Source organism: Pleurodeles waltl, chromosome 4_1 (genome assembly GCF_031143425.1).
Source record: "Pleurodeles waltl isolate 20211129_DDA chromosome 4_1, aPleWal1.hap1.20221129, whole genome shotgun sequence".
In the NCBI taxonomy this organism is placed as follows: Eukaryota; Metazoa; Chordata; class Amphibia; order Caudata; family Salamandridae; genus Pleurodeles; species Pleurodeles waltl.
In genome coordinates, this window is record NC_090442.1 from 201,255,403 (window position 1) to 201,274,707 (window position 19,305).

The window sequence follows — 19,305 nt, forward strand, 5'->3', positions numbered from 1 at the left end:
GGCTTACTATGGGTGCCTCTGTGCTCGTGGTTCCAGACAGTACCTTATTCCTGCTGGTACAAAAGATGTCTTAAAAATATACAGGATGACACCCCCCCCCCCCCCCCCCCCCCCCCCCCCCCCCCCCAATTGTGTCATGGCTTCAATAGCAGTCATCCCGCGCTTAACAAAGAATCCTCTAATGGCTGGCGGGCTCTCAGTTGTGTTAAAGGTACTTGCAGGGATGAGGAGTTCGACAAAGAACAAAAATCTCGATCACCTTCCTGAAGAGACTAATCGCTTCAATAATAGAGTGGTGTTGAGGTGAATAAAACCAGAATGAGGATGTAATTGGAGACTGCTACTACGCCTTCATCTGTTGGGTCACTGTTGCCTTTCTAGTCAATATCCCGCTTACGGATTTTTGTGAAGGCACCCACCTAGTCGATACCACAAACCTTTTACCAAGCACTGCTTGTGGACACCCTAGCCCATCATCAGACCATTGTCGGCCAGACTGTGTTAAAGACCTTTTTCCAGACATATGCATCATCCACATTCTAGCCACTGCTTCCGATGTGACCTGCTTTAAGGTCTGTGGTAATGTGCATCTACAGCCACACCTGCCACAAACAGAAAATGCTAGCTATCCTTTAGGTTTCTGTTCATAGCATGTAGTGCTGTAGATTGACATGTGTCCATCCTCATACCCAGAAGCCTGTGTCTTTTGCAGATCTTTTGCTATCTTTTTTTTTACTACACATTGCTCTTCATGCGCCTTCCTTATGTTTTTGCTCCATTTATACTGTCATCTGCTGTGCGAAACTGTCTTAAAATGGAGCCCATGCTCAGTGTGCATGACGAGGAGGAGTCAGATCTCATCTTCTCATTCTAAAGACTTATTCAAAACAATTTGCAAATGTCCAAGCCTAACACTATATGTCCGGACTATCCTAAATATGTGAATGCACAGCAATGTATGCAGCAAAGCGATGTCTACATGGCAAGTAGCAATTCCGTCTCCACCAAGGTCAGTGCCCTCATGACTGTGGATGTTCAGTCTAGTATGCAGGCAAATCAGTAAACCCACCTTTTGAGCAGGCAGATGCTTAATATAGTGGTCTCATCAGATGCGTTGTACAAACTGTCCAAACCCTTGTGGGAAAGCCAAGAATGCATTCCTTGCAGACAACGAGTATTGGCGGTGCCAGTACACCTGGCTTATAATTTAAATTGCTTCTGCAGTCACTGCTGACTTATTATAATCAATAAGTGCACTCTGTCACTCATCCCTGCAGTTGTGTATCTATTCATTTACCCATGGGCTAATTTTTGCATTCATCGTCTTACCCATCTACAAAAAAATACCCCAGCAAACTCAACTAACATATGCAAGATAAATGAAAAGAGTGAAAGCAGAAAAAGAAACATGCCACCACCTAAACATGGTGGGCATATGCTTTCAATTACAAAATAAAATTGAACTTTGCAGCAGCTATCTATTTGATCATCAGTATCCTGTTTGTTTCTTGGATTTGTTGGAAAATTATGCCAGTATTAGTCACCATCATTTGTGATTGACGTTTGCATTGTTAGATGTAATTCAGTCTTCTGTTAACAAATCTGCAGGCTGTCTTACAAATAAACAGTGATCCTGTGGTCTTCAAGCACTCCTCTCCGGATGCTAGCTGTAGGAAGTTGGCTCTGTATGCACTATTTCAAAGTAAGGAGTAGTATGCACAGAGTCCAAGGGTTCCCCTTAGAGGTAAGATAGTGGCAAAAAGAGATAATACTAATGCTCTATTTTGTGGTAGTGTGGTCGAGCAGTAGGCTTATCAAAGGAGTAGTGTTCAGCATTTGTTGTACATACACACAGGCAATAAATGAGGAACACACACTCCGAGACAAATCCAGCCAATAGGTTTTGTTATAGAAAAATATATTTTCTTAGTTTATTTTAAGAACCACAGGTTCAAATTCTACATGTAATATCTCATTTGAAAGGTATTGCAGGTAAGTACTTTAGGAACTTTGAATCATTACATTAGCATGTATACTTTTTACATAAAACACAATAAGCTGTTTTAAAAGTGGACACTTAGTGCAATTTTCACAGTTCCTGGGGGAGGTAAGTTAATGTTAGTTTTAACAGGTAAGTAAGTCACTTACAGGTTTCAGTTTTTGGTCCAAGGTAGCCCACCGTTGGGGGTTCAGAGCAACCCCAAAGGGATCACACCAGCAGCTCAGGGCCGGTCAGGTGCAAAGGTCAAAGAGGTGCCCAAAACACATAGGCTTCAATGGAGAGAAGGGGGTGCCCCGGTTCCAGTCTGCCAGCAGGTAAGTACACGCGTCTTCAGAGGGCAGACCAGGGGGGTTTTGTAGGGCACCGGGGGAACACAAGTCAGCACAAAAAGTACACCCTCAGCAGCGCGGGGGCGGCCGGGTGCAGTGTGCAAACACGCGTCGGGTTTTCAATGGTTTTCAATGAGAGACCAAGGGGTCTCTTCAGCGATGCAGGCAAGCAAGGGGGGGGCTCCTCGGGGTAGCCACCACCTGGGCAAGGGAGAGGGCCTCCTGGGGGTCACTCCTGCACGGGAGTTCCGTTCCTTTAGGTGCTGGGGGCTGCGGGTGCAGGGTCTTTTCCAGCCATCGGGAAATGGAGTTCAGGCAGTCGCGGTCAGGGGGAGCCTCGGGATTCCCTCTGCAGGCGTCGCTGTGGGGGCTCAGGGGGGACAACTTTGGTTACTCACAGTCTTGGAGTCGCCGGAGGGTCCTCCCTGAGGTGTTGGTTCTCCACCAGTCGAGTCGGGGTCGCCGGGTGCAGTGTTGCAAGTCTCACGCTTCTTGCGGGGAGTTGCAGGGGTCTTTAAATCTGCTACTTGAAACAAAGTTGCAGTTCTTTTGGAGCAGGGCCGCTGTCCTCGGGAGTTTCTTGTCTTTCTCGAAGCAGGGCAGTCCTCAGAGGATTCAGAGGTCGCTGGTCCCTTGGAAAGCGTCGCTGGAGCAGGTTTCTTTTGGAAGGCAGGAGACAGGCCGGTGAGTCTGGGGCCAAAGCAGTTGGTGTCTTCTGTTCTTCCTCTGCAGGGGTTTTTCAGCTCAGCAGTCCTCTTCTTCTTGTAGTTTCAGGAATCTAAATTCTTAGGTTCAGGGGAGCCCTTAAATACTAAATTTAAGGGCGTGTTTAGGTCTGGGGGGTTAGTAGCCAATGGCTACTAGCCCTGAGGGTGGGTACACCCTCTTTGTGCCTCCTCCCAAGGGGAGGGGGTCACATTCCTATCCCTATTGGGGGAATCCTCCTTCTACAAGATGGAGGATTTCTAAAAGTCAGTCACCTTGTAAGGAAATGCCTCCTTGGCATGGTTGCCCCCTGACTTTTTGCCTTTGCTGATGCTATGTTTACAATTGAAAGTGTGCTGAGGCCTGCTAACCAGGCCCCAGCACCAGTGTTCTTTCCCTAACCTGTACTTTTGTATCCACAATTGGCAGACCCTGGCATCCAGATAAGTCCCTTGTAACTGGTACTTCTAGTACCAAGGGCCCTGATGCCAAGGGAGGTCTCTAAGGGCTGCAGCATGTCTTATGCCACCCTGGAGACCTCTCACTCAGCACAGACACACTGCTTGCCAGCTTGTGTGTGTTAGTGAGGACAAAACAAGTAAGTCGACATGGCACTCCCCTCAGGGTGCCATGCCAGCCTCTCACTGCCTATGCAGTATAGGTAAGACACCCCTCTAGCAGGCCTTACAGCCCTAAGGCAGGGTGCACTATACCATAGGTGAGGGTACCAGTGCATGAGCATGGTACCCCTACAGTGTCTAAACAAAACCTTAGACATTGTAAGTGCAGGGTAGCCATAAGAGTATATGGTCTGGGAGTCTGTCAAACACGAACTCCACAGCACCATAATGACTACACTGAAAACTGGGAAGTTTGGTATCAAACTTCTCAGCACAATAAATGCACACTGATGCCAGTGTACATTTTATTGTAAAATACACCACCGAGGGCACCTTAGAGGTGCCCCCTGAAACTTAACCGACTGTCTGTGTAGGCTGACTAGTTCCAGCAGCCTGCCACACCAGAGACATGTTGCTGGCCCCATGGGGAGAGTGCCTTTGTCACTCTGAGGCCAGTAACAAAGCCTGCACTGGGTGGAGATGCTAACACCTCCCCCAGGCAGGAGCTGTGACACCTGGCGGTGAGCCTCAAAGGCTCACCCCTTTGTCACAGCCCAGCAGGGCACTCCAGCTTAGTGGAGTTGCCCGCCCCCTCCGGCCACGGCCCCCACTTTTGGCGGCAAGGCTGGAGGGAACAAAGAAAGCAACAAGGAGGAGTCACTGGCCAGTCAGGACAGCCCCTAAGGTGTCCTGAGCTGAGGTGACTCTGACTTTTAGAAATCCTCCATCTTGCAGATGGAGGATTCCCCCAATAGGGTTAGGATTGTGACCCCCTCCCCTTGGGAGGAGGCACAAAGAGGGTGTGCCCACCCTCAGGGCTAGTAGCCATTGGCTACTAACCCCCCAGACCTAAACACGCCCTTAAATTTAGTATTTAAGGGCTACCCTGAACCCTAGAAAATTAGATTCCTGCAAACTACAAGAAGAAGGACTGCCTAGCTGAAAACCCCTGCAGAGGAAGACCAGAAGACGACAACTGCCTTGGCTCCAGAAACTCACCGGCCTGTCTCCTGCCTTCCAAAGATCCTGCTCCAGCGACGCCTTCCAAAGGGACCAGCGACCTCGACATCCTCTGAGGACTGCCCCTGCTTCGAAAAGACAAGAAACTCCCGAGGACAGCGGACCTGCTCCAAGAAAGGCTGCAACTTTGTTTCCAGCAGCCTTGAAAGAACCCTGCAAGCTCCCCGCAAGAAGCGTGAGACTTGCAACACTGCACCCGGCGACCCCGACTCGGCTGGTGGAGATCCAACACCTCAGGAGGGACCCCAGGACTACTCTGATACTGTGAGTACCAAAACCTGTCCCCCCTGAGCCCCCACAGCGCCGCCTGCAGAGGGAATCCCGAGGCTTCCCCTGACCGCGACTCTTTGAATCCAAAGTCCCGACGCCTGGGAGAGACCCTGCACCCGCAGCCCCCAGGACCTGAAGGACTGGACTTTCACTGGAGAAGTGACCCCCAGGAGTCCCTCTCCCTTGCCCAAGTGGAGGTTTCCCCGAGGAATCCCCCCCCTTGCCTGCCTGCAGCGCTGAAGAGATCCCGAGATCTCTCATAGACTAACATTGCGAACCCGACGCCTGTTTCTACACTGCACCCGGCCGCCCCCGCGCTGCTGAGGGTGAAATTTCTGTGTGGGCTTGTGTCCCCCCCGGTGCCCTACAAAACCCCCCTGGTCTGCCCTCCGAAGACGTGGGTACTGACCTGCAAGCAGACCGGAACCGGGGCACCCCCTTCTCTCCATTCTAGCCTATGTGTTTTGGGCACCACTTTGAACTCTGCACCTGACCGGCCCTGAGCTGCTGGTGTGGTAACTTTGGGGTTGCTCTGAACCCCCAACGGTGGGCTACCTTGGACCAAGAACTGAACCCTGTAAGTGTCTTACTTACCTGGTAAAACTAACAAAAACTTACCTCCCCTAGGAACTGTGAAAATTGCACTTGTCCACTTTTAAAACAGCTATTTGTCAATAACTTGAAAAGTATACATGCAATTTTTATGATTTAAAGTTCCTAAAGTACTTACCCGCAATACCTTTCGAATGAGATATTACATGTAGAATTTGAACCTGTGGTTCTTAAAATAAACTAAGAAAAGATATTTTTCTATACAAAAACCTATTGGCTGGATTTGTCTCTGAGTGTGTGTACCTCATTTATTGTCTATGTGTATGTACAACAAATGCTTAACACTACTCCTTGGATAAGCCTACTGCTCGACCACACTACCACAAAATAGAGCATTAGTATTATCTATTTTTACCACTATTTTACCTCTAAGGGGAACCCTTGGACTCTGTGCATGCTATTCCTTACTTTGAAATAGCACATACAGAGCCAACTTCCTACATTGGTGGATCAGCGGTGGGGTACAAGACTTTGCATTTGCTGGACTACTCAGCCAATACCTGATCACACGACAAATTCCAAAATTGTCATTAGAAATTGATTTTTGCAATTTGAAAAGTTTTCTAAATTCTTAAAGGACCTGCTAGGGCCTTGTGTTAGATCCTGTTTAGCATTTCTTTTAGAGTTTAAAAGTTTGTAAAAGTTTGAATTAGATTCTAGAACCAGTTGTAGATTCTTAAAAAGTATTCCAACTTTTAGAAGCAAAATGTCTAGCACAGATGTGACTGTGGTGGAACTCGACACCACACCTTACCTCCATCTTAAGATGAGGGAGCTAAGGTCACTCTGTAAAATAAAGAAAATAACAATGGGCCCCAAACCTACCAAAATACAGCTCCAGGAGCTTTTGGCAGAGTTTGAAAAGGCCAACCCCTCTGAGGGTGGCAACTCAGAGGAAGAGGATAGTGACCAGGAGGAAAATTCCCCCCTACCAGTCCTATCTAGGGAGAACAGGGTCCCTCAAACCCTGACTCCAAAAATAATAGTCAGAGATGCTGGTTCCCTCACAGGAGAGACCAACACCTCTGAAATCACTGAGGATAACCCCAGTGAAGAGGACATCCAGTTAGCCAGGATGGCCAAAAGATTGGCTTTGGAAAGACAGATCCTAGCCATAGAGAGGGAAAGACAAGAGATGGGCCTAGGACCCATCAATGGTGGCAGCAACATAAATAGGGTCAGAGATTCTCCTGACATGTTGAAAATCCCCAAAGGGATTGTAACTAAATATGAAGATGGTGATGACATCACCAAATGGTTCACAGCTTTTGAGAGGGCTTGTGTAACCAGAAAAGTGAACAGATCTCACTGGGGTGCTCTCCTTTGGGAAATGTTCACAGGAAAGTGTAGGGATAGACTCCTCACACTCTCTGGACAAGATGCAGAATCTTATGACCTCATGAAGGGTACCCTGATTGAGGGCTTTGGATTCTCCACTGAGGAGTATAGGATTAGATTCAGGGGGGCTCAAAAATCCTCGAGCCAGACCTGGGTTGACTTTGTAGACTACTCAGTGAAAACACTAGATGGTTGGATTCAAGGCAGTGGTGTAAGTAATTATGATGGGCTGTTCAATTTATTTGTGAAAGAACACCTGTTAAGTAATTGTTTCAATGATAAACTGCATCAGCATCTGGTAGACCTAGGACCAATTTCTCCCCAAGAATTGGGAAAGAAGGCGGACCATTGGGTCAAGACAAGGGTGTCCAAGACTTCAACAGGGGGTGACCAAAAGAAAGGGGTCACAAAGACTCCCCAGGGGAAGGGAAGGAGACAACCAAAACTAAAAATAGTAAAGAGTCTTCTACAGGCCCCCAAAAACCTGCACAGGAGGGTGGGCCCAGAGCCTCTTCACAAAACAATGGGTACAAGGGTAAAAACTTTGATCCCAAAAAGGCCTGGTGTCATAGCTGTAAACAGCATGGACACCAAACTGGAGACAAGGCCTGTCCCAAGAAAGGTTCCACTCCAAACTCCCATCCAGGTAACACTGGTATGGCTAGTCTCCAAGTGGGATCAACAGTGTGCCCAGAGCAAATCAGGGTCCACACTGAAGCTACTCTAGTTTCTGAGGGTGGGGTGGATTTAGCCACACTAGCTGCTGTCTGGCCGCCTAACATGCAAAAATACAGACAGCAACTCTTAATTAATGGGACTAGAATAGAGGGCCTGAGGGATACAGGTGCCAGTGTCACCATGGTGACAGAGAAACTGGTTTCCCCTGGCCAATACCTGACTGGAAAAACTTACACAGTCACCAACGCTGACAATCAGAGAAAAGTACATCCCATGGCAATGGTTACTTTAGAATGGGGAGGGGTCAATGGCCTGAAACAGGTGGTGGTCTCCTCAAATATCCCAGTGGACTGTCTGCTTGGAAATGACCTGGAGTCCTCAGCATGGGCTGAGGTAGAACTAAAAACCCATGCAGCAATGCTGGGTATCCCTGAACTGGTGTGTGTGAAAACAAGAGCACAATGCAAGGCACAGGGTGAACAAGTAGAGCTGGAGTCTGGAAGAATGGCCCAGCCTACCAAGAGAACAGGAAAGTCAGTTGGGAAACCAACTGCAACACAGCAAAAAAAAGGGAACCTCTCTTCTCAGGAAGAAGTTCTGCCCTCTGAGGGAACTGAGCCTTTGGAGCTTGAACCTTATCAGGTTGAGCTCTTAGGCCCAGGGGGACCCTCAAGGGAGGAGCTGTGTAAGGGACAAGAAACCTGTCCCTCTCTTGAAGGCCTTAGGCAGCAAGCTGCTGAAGAGTCCAAGGGCAAGAAAAATGGAACACATAGGGTCTATTGGGAAGATGGACTCCTGTACACTGAGGCCAGAGACCCCAAACCTGGTGCCACTAGGAGAGTGGTAGTGCCTCAGCTGTTCAGAGAGTTCATCCTAACATTGGCCCATGACATTCCCCTTGCTGGACATTTGGGACAAACCAAGACGTGGGAGAGGCTAGTCAACCACTTCTACTGGCCCAATATGTCCAACATGGTTAAGGAGTTTTGCCTCTCCTGCCCCACCTGTCAAGCCAGTGGTAAGACAGGTGGGCACCCAAAGGCCCCCCTCATTCCACTTCCAGTGGTGGGGGTCCCCTTTGAAAGAGTGGGTGTGGACATAATTGGTCCACTGGAACCTCCCACAGCCTCAGGAAATATGTATATCCTGGTAGTAGTGGATCATGCTACCAGGTATCCTGAAGCTATTCCCCTTAGGTCGACTACTGCCCCTGCAGTAGCCAAGGCCCTCATTGGTATCTTTACCAGAGTGGGTTTCCCCATGGAGGTGGTGTCTGACAGAGGTACCAACTTCATGTCAGCATACCTAAAACACATGTGGAATGAGTGTGGAGTGACTTACAAATTCACTACACCATACCATCCACAAACTAATGGCTTGGTTGAGAGATTCAACAAGACATTAAAAGGCATGATCATGGGGCTCCCAGAAAAACTCAAAAGGAGATGGGATGTCCTCTTGCCATGTCTGCTTTTCGCTTACAGAGAGGTGCCACAGAAGGGAGTAGGATTCTCACCCTTTGAACTTCTGTTTGGTCATCCTGTAAGGGGACCACTTGCTCTTGTTAAAGAAGGCTGGGAGAGACCTCTCCATGAGCCTAAACAAGACATAGTGGACTATGTACTTGGCCTTCGCTCTAGAATGGCAGAGTACATGGAAAAGGCAACCAAAAACCTTGAGGCCAGCCAACAGCTCCAGAAGTTTTGGTATGACCAAAAGGCTGCACTGGTTGAGTTCCAACCAGGGCAGAAAGTCTGGGTTCTGGAGCCTGTGGCTCCCAGGGCACTCCAGGACAAATGGAGTGGCCCTTACCCAGTGCTAGAAAGGAAGAGTCAGGTCACCTACTTGGTGGACCTGGGCACAAGCAGGAGCCCCAAGAGGGTGATCCATGTGAACCGCCTTAAACTCTTCCATGACAGGGCTGATGTGAATCTGTTGATGGTAACAGATGAGGATCAGGAGGCAGAGAGTGAACCTCTCCCTGATCTTCTGTCATCAGACCCAAAAGATGGCACAGTAGATGGAGTGATCTACTCAGACACCCTCTCTGGCCAACAGCAAGCTGATTGTAGGAGAGTCCTACAACAGTTTCCTGAACTCTTCTCCTTAACCCCTGGTCAGACACACCTGTGTACCCATGATGTGGACACAGGAGACAGCATGCCTGTCAAAAACAAAATCTTTAGACAGTCTGACCATGTTAAGGAAAGCATCAAGGTGGAAGTCCACAAGATGCTGGAATTGGGAGTAATTGAGCGCTCTGACAGCCCCTGGGCTAGCCCAGTGGTCTTAGTCCCCAAACCTCACACCAAAGATGGAAAGAAAGAGATGAGGTTTTGTGTGGACTACAGAGGGCTCAATTCTGTCACCAAGACAGATGCTCATCCAATTCCAAGAGCTGATGAGCTCATAGACAAATTAGGTGCTGCCAAATTCTTAAGTACCTTTGACTTGACAGCAGGGTACTGGCAAATAAAAATGGCACCTGGAGCAAAAGAGAAAACAGCATTCTCCACACCTGATGGGCATTATCAGTTTACTGTTATGCCCTTTGGTTTAAAGAATGCCCCTGCCACCTTCCAAAGGTTGGTGAATCAAGTCCTTGCTGGCTTGGAGTCCTTTAGCACAGCTTATCTTGATGATATTGCTGTCTTTAGCTCCACCTGGCAGGATCACCTGGTCCACCTGAAGAAGGTTTTGAAGGCTCTGCAATCTGCAGGCCTCTCTATCAAGGCATCCAAATGCCAGATAGGGCAGGGAACTGTGGTTTACTTGGGCCACCTTGTAGGTGGAGGCCAAGTTCAGCCACTCCAACCCAAGATCCAGACTATTCTGGACTGGGTAGCTCCAAAAACCCAGACTCAAGTCAGGGCATTCCTTGGCTTGACTGGGTATTACAGGAGGTTTGTGAAGGGATATGGATCCATTGTGACAGCCCTCACTGAACTCACCTCCAAGAAAATGCCCAAGAAAGTGAACTGGACTGTGGAATGCCAACAGGCCTTTGACACCCTGAAACAAGCGATGTGCTCAGCACCAGTTCTAAAAGCTCCAGATTATTCTAAGCAGTTCATTGTGCAGACTGATGCCTCTGAACATGGGATAGGGGCAGTTTTGTCCCAAACAAATGATGATGGCCTTGACCAGCCTGTTGCTTTCATTAGCAGGAGGTTACTCCCCAGGGAGCAGCGTTGGAGTGCCATTGAGAGGGAGGCCTTTGCTGTGGTTTGGTCCCTGAAGAAGCTGAGACCATACCTCTTTGGGACTCACTTCCTAGTTCAAACTGACCACAGACCTCTCAAATGGCTGATGCAAATGAAAGGTGAAAATCCTAAACTGTTGAGGTGGTCCATCTCCCTACAGGGAATGGACTTTATAGTGGAACACAGACCTGGGACTGCCCATGCCAATGCAGATGGCCTTTCCATGTTCTTCCACTTAGAAAATGAAGACTCTCTTGGGAAAGGTTAGTCTCATCCTCTTTCGTTTGGGGGGGGGTTGTGTAAGGAAATGCCTCCTTGGCATGGTTGACCCCTGACTTTTTGCCTTTGCTGATGCTATGTTTACAATTGAAAGTGTGCTGAGGCCTGCTAACCAGGCCCCAGCACCAGTGTTCTTTCCCTAACCTGTACTTTTGTATCCACAATTGGCAGACCCTGGCATCCAGATAAGTCCCTTGTAACTGGTACTTCTAGTACCAAGGGCCCTGATGCCAAGGGAGGTCTCTAAGGGCTGCAGCATGTCTTATGCCACCCTGGAGACCTCTCACTCAGCACAGACACACTGCTTGCCAGCTTGTGTGTGCTAGTGAGGACAAAACGAGTAAGTCGACATGGCACTCCCCTCAGGGTGCCATGCCAGCCTCTCACTGCCTATGCAGTATAGGTAAGACACCCCTCTAGCAGGCCTTACAGCCCTAAGGCAGGGTGCACTATACCATAGGTGAGGGTACCAGTGCATGAGCATGGTACCCCTACAGTGTCTAAACAAAACCTTAGACATTGTAAGTGCAGGGTAGCCATAAGAGTATATGGTCTGGGAGTCTGTCAAACACGAACTCCACAGCACCATAATGGCTACACTGAAAACTGGGAAGTTTGGTATCAAACTTCTCAGCACAATAAATGCACACTGATGCCAGTGTACATTTTATTGCAAAATACACCCCAGAGGGCACCTTAGAGGTGCCCCCTGAAACTTAACCGACTGTCTGTGTAGGCTGACTAGTTCCAGCAGCCTGCCACACCAGAGACATGTTGCTGGCCCCATGGGGAGAGTGCCTTTGTCACTCTGAGGCCAGTAACAAAGCCTGCACTGGGTGGAGATGCTAACACCTCCCCCAGGCAGGAGCTGTGACACCTGGCGGTGAGCCTCAAAGGCTCACCCCTTTGTCACAGCCCAGCAGGGCACTCCAGCTTAGTGGAGTTGCCCGCCCCCTCCGGCCACGGCCCCCACTTTTGGCGGCAAGGCTGGAGGGAACAAAGAAAGCAACAAGGAGGAGTCACTGGCCAGTCAGGACAGCCCCTAAGGTGTCCTGAGCTGAGGTGACTCTGACTTTTAGAAATCCTCCATCTTGCAGATGGAGGATTCCCCCAATAGGGTTAGGATTGTGACCCCCTCCCCTTGGGAGGAGGCACAAAGAGGGTGTACCCACCCTCAGGGCTAGTAGCCATTGGCTACTAACCCCCCAGACCTAAACACGCCCTTAAATTTAGTACTTAAGGGCTACCCTGAACCCTAGAAGATTAGATTCCTGCAACAACAAGAAGAAGGACTGCCTAGCTGAAAACCCCTGCAGAGGAAGACCAGAAGACAACAACTGCCTTGGCTCCAGAAACTCACCGGCCTGTCTCCTGCCTTCCAAAGAACTCTGCTCCAGCGACGCCTTCCAAAGGGACCAGCGACCTCTGAATCCTCTGAGGACTGCCCTGCTTCGACGACGACAAGAAACTCCCGAGGACAGCGGACCTGCTCCAAAAAGACTGCAACTTTATCCAAAGAAGCAGCTTTAAAGAACCCTGCAATCTCCCCGCAAGAAGCGTGAGATTTGCAACACTGCACCCGGCGACCCCGACTCGGCTGGTGGAGAACCAACACCTCAGGGAGGACCCCCGGACTACTCTACGACTGTGAGTACCAAAACCTGTCCCCCCTGAGCCCCCACAGCGCCGCCTGCAGAGGGAATCCCGAGGCTTCCCCTGACTGCGACTCTCTGAAACCTAAGTCCCGACGCCTGGAAAAGACCCTGCACCCGCAGCCCCCAGGACCTGAAGGACCGGACTTTCACTGCAGAAGTGACCCCCAGGAGTCCTTCTCCCTTGCCCAAGTGGAGGTTTCCCCGAGGAAGCCCCCCCTTGCCTGCCTGCAGCGCTGAAGAGATCCCTTGATCTCTCATTGACTTCCATTGCGAACCCGACGCTTGTTCTAACACTGCACCCCGCCGCCCCCGCGCCGCTGAGGGTGAAATTTCTGTGTGGGCTTGTGTCCCCCCCGGTGCCCTACAAAACCCCCCTGGTCTGCCCTCCGAAGACGCGGGTACTTACCTGCTGGCAGACTGGAACCGGGGCACCCCCTTCTCTCCATTGAAGCCTATGCGTTTTGGGCACCACTTTGAACTCTGCACCTGACCGGCCCTGAGCTGCTGGTGTGGTAACTTTGGGGTTGCTCTGAACCCCCAACGGTGGGCTACCTTGGACCAAGAACTGAACCCTGTAAGTGTCTTACTTACCTGGTAAAACTAACAAAAACTTACCTCCCCCAGGAACTGTGAAAATTGCACTGTGTCCACTTTTAAAATAGCTATTTGTGAATAACTTGAAAAGTATACATGCAATTGAAATGATTCAAAGTTCCTAATGTACTTACCTGCAATACCTTTCAAACAAGATATTACATGTTAAATTTGAACCTGTGGTTCTTAAAATAAACTAAGAAAATATATTTTTCTATAACAAAACCTATTGGCTGGATTTGTCTCTGAGTGTGTGTACCTCATTTATTGTCTATGTGTATGTACAACAAATGCTTAACACTACTCCTTGGATAAGCCTACTGCTCGACCACACTACCACAAAATAGAGCATTAGTATTATCTCTTTTTACCACTATTTTACCTCTAAGGGGAACCCTTGGACTCTGTGCATGCTATTCCTTACTTTGAAATAGCACATACAGAGCCAACTTCCTACAATACCAAACTTCCAAGTTTTCAGTGTAGCCATTATGGAGCTGTGGAGTTCGTTTTTGACAGACTCCCAGCCCATATACTCTTATGGCTACCCTGCACTTACAATGTCTAAGGTTTTGCTTAGACACTGTAGGGGCATAGTGCTCATGCACCTATGTCCTCACCTATGGTATAGTGCACCCTGCCTTAGGGCTGTAAGGCCTGGTAGAGGGGTGTCTTACCTATACTGCATAGGCAGTGAGAGGCTGGCATGGCACCCTGAGGGGAGTGCCATGTCGACTTACTCATTTTGTTCTCACTAGCACACACAAGCTGGTAAGCAGTGTGTCTGTGCTGAGTGAGGGGTCTCCAGGGTGGCATAAGACATGCTGCAGCCCTTAGAGACCTTCCCTGGCATCAGGGCCCTTGGTACCAGAGATACCAGTTACAAGGGACTTACCTGGATGCCAGCGTGTGCCAATTGTGGATACAAAAGTAAAGGTTAGGGAAAGAACACTGGTGCTGGGGCCTGGTTAGCAGGCCTCAGCACACTTTCAATTCAAAACATAGCATCAGCAAAGGCAAAAAGTCAGGGGGTAACCATGCCAAGGAGGCATTTCCTTACACTAGCCATTCCATTTTATCCATGAAGTCATTTTCAAATTAGAATCTGCTTTCTAGTACCTTTCACCCTATAAAATGATGTCCACATGAACATAAGTGACATTGTAGCTTTTTGTGCAATTGTTGATCTGAATGTATGTGAAACTTTAACACTGCAGTAGGCTAAAATGATAGTTTCTTTATAAAACCTGTTTAGTTATACACATTTACTTTAGATTGTTGTTGTTTACTTTGTTAATATGCAACTCTTCGCTTTGTTTTTCTGATTTTGTTTAACCTTCTTAGGGGGGAACCAAAGACATGGTATGGTGTACCTTCTCATGCTGCCGAGCAGCTGGAGGCAGTAATGAGGGAACTAGCACCAGAGCTCTTTGTGTCCCAGCCTGACCTTCTTCATCAGTTGGTAACCATCATGAACCCTAATGTGCTTATGGAGCATGGTGTACCGGTAAGTATTGTAGATTTAAGCCTCACAATTTTTATTATTCTGCATTCCTTTATTTATAATAATCGATTTAAGTAAAAGATGTTTGTTGCCCTCCCTTGCTCTTTGTCTTTTGAATATTTGTTTTCCCTATTTTTCTTATGTTTTTCCCTTTGATCTAACCAATGTTAACATTTCATCGTAATTCAATGATGTTATCCCTTTGTTAGAGGAAGGTGGTCTTCTAGTGACCTTTGACCTAAAAGCTGTTTAATGTGTGTGCCTGTGAATCAATCAATCAATCACCAATTTGGATAGCGCTGCCTATCACCCATGGGGTCTCAAGTAGCTGTCGAAGGGCAGCCGGTCAGTTGAAGAGCCAGGTCCATCTTGAACGGATTCAGCGAGGGGGCCTGCCTGGTGGATGGGTAGTGTGTTCCAGGTCTGTGCTGCGAGGTAGGAGAAGAATCTGCCTCCCATAGTGCTCTTCTTGATTCTTTGGGTGGCAGCGAGGACAAGCTGAGAAGATCGTAGTTGTTTGGGGGGTGTAGACAGATAGGCAGTGGTGAAGGTAGGCCGGACCGCTGTTGTGCAGAGCCTTGTAGGCGTGTGTCAGGTGCTTGAAGGTGATGCGTTTGTTGATGGTCTCTAAGGTGGGCAGAGATGTGGCTGTGGCGGGGGATTCTAGGATAATTCTGGGTGCTGCATTCTGAATGCTCTGGAGTCTTGCTTGGAGCTTTTTCGTGATTCTGGCATAGAGAGCATTGTCGTAGTCTAGTTTGCTGCTGACGAGTGCGTGGTGACCATCTTTCTTGCCTCCATGCGGATCCACTTGAAGATCTTTCGCAGGAGGTGAAGAGTGTGGAAGCATGACGATGAGACAGCATTGACTTGGCGGGTCATGGACAGTGTGGAGTGGATAAACAAACTTTTTCTATGCTTTGTGGTATGTGGAAACATTACCAGTTGACGCTTCTAACAGAAATCCCTTTAAATTATATGTTAATGTGATGCCTTCTAACCTTCATAGGCCTATGTGGTACTTATATAACAAAATGTGTTCTGAGAACAGGCCTGACGTGATTGTGTGACCATGGTTAGACGCTGACTTTGTACTCTTGAAGCTGCAATACTTAGTAAACTGTTGTGTATAACTATAACTGCCTAGAGCAAAGCACAGAATGAAATGCATATAAGGGGCAGGTTAATGTAGAACATGAACAAATATGTTTTCTGAGAAAAGCAGCTGATAAAATGTAAAAGCAACAAGCTGAAAAGCTAGATGTGGGAAAAGATAATAAAATAAATAAGAGCAAATGTAGGAAGCTGGCCCTTTATATGGGATGTAAGTACTGTGTAAAGGGTCCAGGGGTTCCCCAGTGAGAGGACAGGGCTTGGTATTAAATCCCAAAGTGCCTAATTTAGGGGTAGTGTGGTCGAGCAACCTTAGGCTTATCCCCTTCTCCATGACTCAGGTGTGAAGGGTGCAGAGGTATACCTAGGTTTGTGGTCGGGCCGTGGCAGCAGCTTCCTCTCCTATGTGAGGAGCCCGATTCGCATTTTGAAGCCCTTTGAGGCTTGCCCCCTTAGGAAGGCTAATCAGCAGGAGTGTTACACTGTCTTCCTGGACAGGCTTTTCTTCTGGGCCTCCTGAGAGCAGAAGGCTCTCACCATAGGGGGCCAGAACCATGTCTCGGGTGGCTGGCATCCGGAAACCAGTCAGCAAGCTCCCCAGAGGCTGGTAGGGCTTCAAGGGACACCTCTAAGGTGCCCTCTAGGTGCATATATTTATAAATCCATCACTGGAATCAGTGTGGGCTTATCAATATGAGGTGCTTGATGTAAAACATCCCTATCTTCAGTGAAGCCATCAGGTAGCTGTGGAGCTCGTATTTACCAGTGTCCAGCACATGCCTTTAAAATGGCTTCCCTGGTCGCTTACTATGTCTGAGAATCAACAAAGACATAGCAGGAGCATATCTGTTCTTGCCGATATGCCCTCGCATGTAATATAATGCACCCTGTCTTAGGGCTGGAAGACCTGACCTGCTGTAGGGGTGACTTACATATATTGCATGTATTGTTAGGGGAAATGGCATACAGGCTGTGTGCCATGACGTTTTTTCACTTTTGTCTGCACCAAGACACGCAGCCTGCATTGGCAGCCTGTCATGTGCTTGGTGAGGGGTCCCTTAGAGTGGCACACTTTGTTCTGCAGCCCTTAGGGACCCTCTTTAGCTCCTCAGGCCCTATGTACCAGGGGTTCCATTTACTAGGGACTTACAAAGGATGCTAAAGGATTCACCAATTAGACAGTTTTGGGAGAAAGAACAGTGGCACTGGGGACCTGGTTGGCAGGGACCCAGTGCACTTCAGTCAAAGTTGTATCAAATACCAGCCACAAAGTGAGGGGTACTACAACAGAAACCCAGTTCTCTACGACAAATAAAATGTGTGTATCTTAAAGGCGCAGGCTATGGTCCTAAGGGCTAAAATATGGGTGCCCAAACTATGCGCTAGAAGAAAGGAACACAAAGGACCAGAAGTACACTCTGGAAGAGATGGATTAAGAGGTCACAGTGTGCACTGTTTGCAAAATGCTATTGTCACCCTGAGTCTGTTACTTGATCTACTGGTAAAACAAACACTGCCAAGGAATGTAATTTGAAATGTGTCCATCTCATTTAAAGAAAGTACTTAATGCTAAATTTGTTCTGTCACATGTTCATGTTACAGAAGATGCTGTTACATTCCATTTTAATACTGGTTTTGCAGCATGATGTCTTTTAGACTTTTGTGCTGATCTCATTTGATAACTCAATAATTCTGAGGAATGCATAGAATTGAGTAATGTGGCTTTTTGGATAGACTACACAAAAAATCTGATTAAAGACCTATCCTTGAGTTTGCCTTGTTTCCTGTTGGTGTTTTTTGTTTTCCTTTCAAATGTAAATGACTGGGCCTGGTGCAAGACGGAAGGTATGTGTATTCTCTGTAGCTAATAACTTACAGCGGCAATGCCAGTGTTAAAAGTACATGACTTTTTCTTATGTAATTGTTAGAGGATAATAAATGTCCTGTTTTTTGTGTGTTCAGATCGAATGATCTTTTAAGTGTCCACAACATCTGATGTTGAAGAGCTTAGTTTTCAGGTTGTATAGTGACTGTAGTCATTCTGCTTTGGTTTTGACCTAACAGATTTGTTTTTCAGGTTTTCAGGACAAACCAGTGTGCAGGAGAGTTTGTTGTCACTTTTCCTCGTGCATACCACTCTGGATTTAACCAAGGATACAACTTTGCTGAGGCTGTGAATTTCTGCACTGCAGACTGGGTATGTCCCTGGTATGGTCCATCTACAATATTTCTCTGTACTGTGGTGGGCATTTCTTGAGGGTTTTGTTTTCAAGCCAGACTACACAAAGGAAAACATCAATGATTTGAAATCCTAGAGAAAATACACAGAACAATTCTCTTTTATCCATCCAAACAAAGGGTTGTTTTTTTTTGCCAGGATTTCCAGTGTTTGCAATCCTTTCTAGAGCCTACACCGTTACTGTTATAACGTTTATGCATCTTTAAACTGCAAGTGTATGATGCATTAAATGGTCAGCGGAAGTATAAAACCTTGTTTAAGTATTAAATGGATATGAAAGTGCGCCAGTTTGGAAGAATGGAGGACATGTTTTGATAAGTTGTGGGTGTTTCAGTGGGGACAATGAGAACTGGATTAGCTGCCATTCTAGAGAATGATTTTATTTGTTATGGCATGATTATTAACAACTAACTTTTTATTTTTTTCACTGTATGTTCCTACTTTCTAAGTTCAGATATTTTAGGCTTAAATTTTCCACAAGCTGAGAAACCAGACTTGAAATGCTCCTGCATTAAGCACCCTTCGAGTTTCTGTCTGCATATATTCTCTGTGACAACTCGGTCAGAACTTTTCAGCTTGTGTAATGCTTAAGTGATCAAAAGGATAAGTTACTTACCTTCAGTAACGCCTTATCTGGTAGAGACTTTTTTTAGCTGCTGATTCCTTACTTGTGAATTCTCCCCAGGCGTCAGACTAGATCCGAATTGTTTTTTCCTGAGCAGTACCCCTGATCGCCAGTAGGTGGTGGTGTTCGGCTCCGCATCAGTCTTCGGTGTCATCCACGAAGGAAATGGCATTTCAGTTCCTATATAGGTGCCACCCAGGCGTGGCGACATCAGTTTCTTTTCCGGACTTTCAACAATAGAAGCGCGGAGCCATGAAGAACACTGACCACTGGTGTAACAAAACTAGGACCCTAAAAGAGGTCATTCCTGTCCCTTGAAATCAGTTCACAGAGGGGGGAGAATAGGTAGGTTGGTGACAAATCTGCAGCTAGAAATAGTCTCTACCAGATAAGGGGTTATTGAAGGTAAGTAACTTTTCCATCTGATAGAGACTTCTAGCAGCAGATTCCTTACCTGTGAATAGATACCTAAGCAATACCTTCCCCGGAGGAGGGCCAGCTGACCAATTTCATACAAGA

At 47.6% G+C, this 19,305-nt stretch overlaps 1 protein-coding gene across 5 annotated transcripts in view; it reads left to right on the forward strand.

Moving 5' to 3' along the window:
* The window catches only part of KDM5A (lysine demethylase 5A), a 610,286-nt gene that overhangs the window by 94,444 nt on the left and 496,537 nt on the right, over positions 1-19,305 (forward strand). For all 5 annotated transcript variants that reach the window (XR_011202239.1, XM_069228130.1, XM_069228132.1 and 2 more), the window contains 2 exons: positions 14,650-14,812; positions 18,000-18,119. Coding sequence is in view for 4 of the 5 variants with exons in the window: in XM_069228130.1 (XP_069084231.1) it covers positions 14,650-14,812; positions 18,000-18,119 (283 nt within the window). In the remaining variant the exon portion in view is untranslated. The remainder of the gene's footprint in view (positions 1-14,649; positions 14,813-17,999; positions 18,120-19,305) is intronic.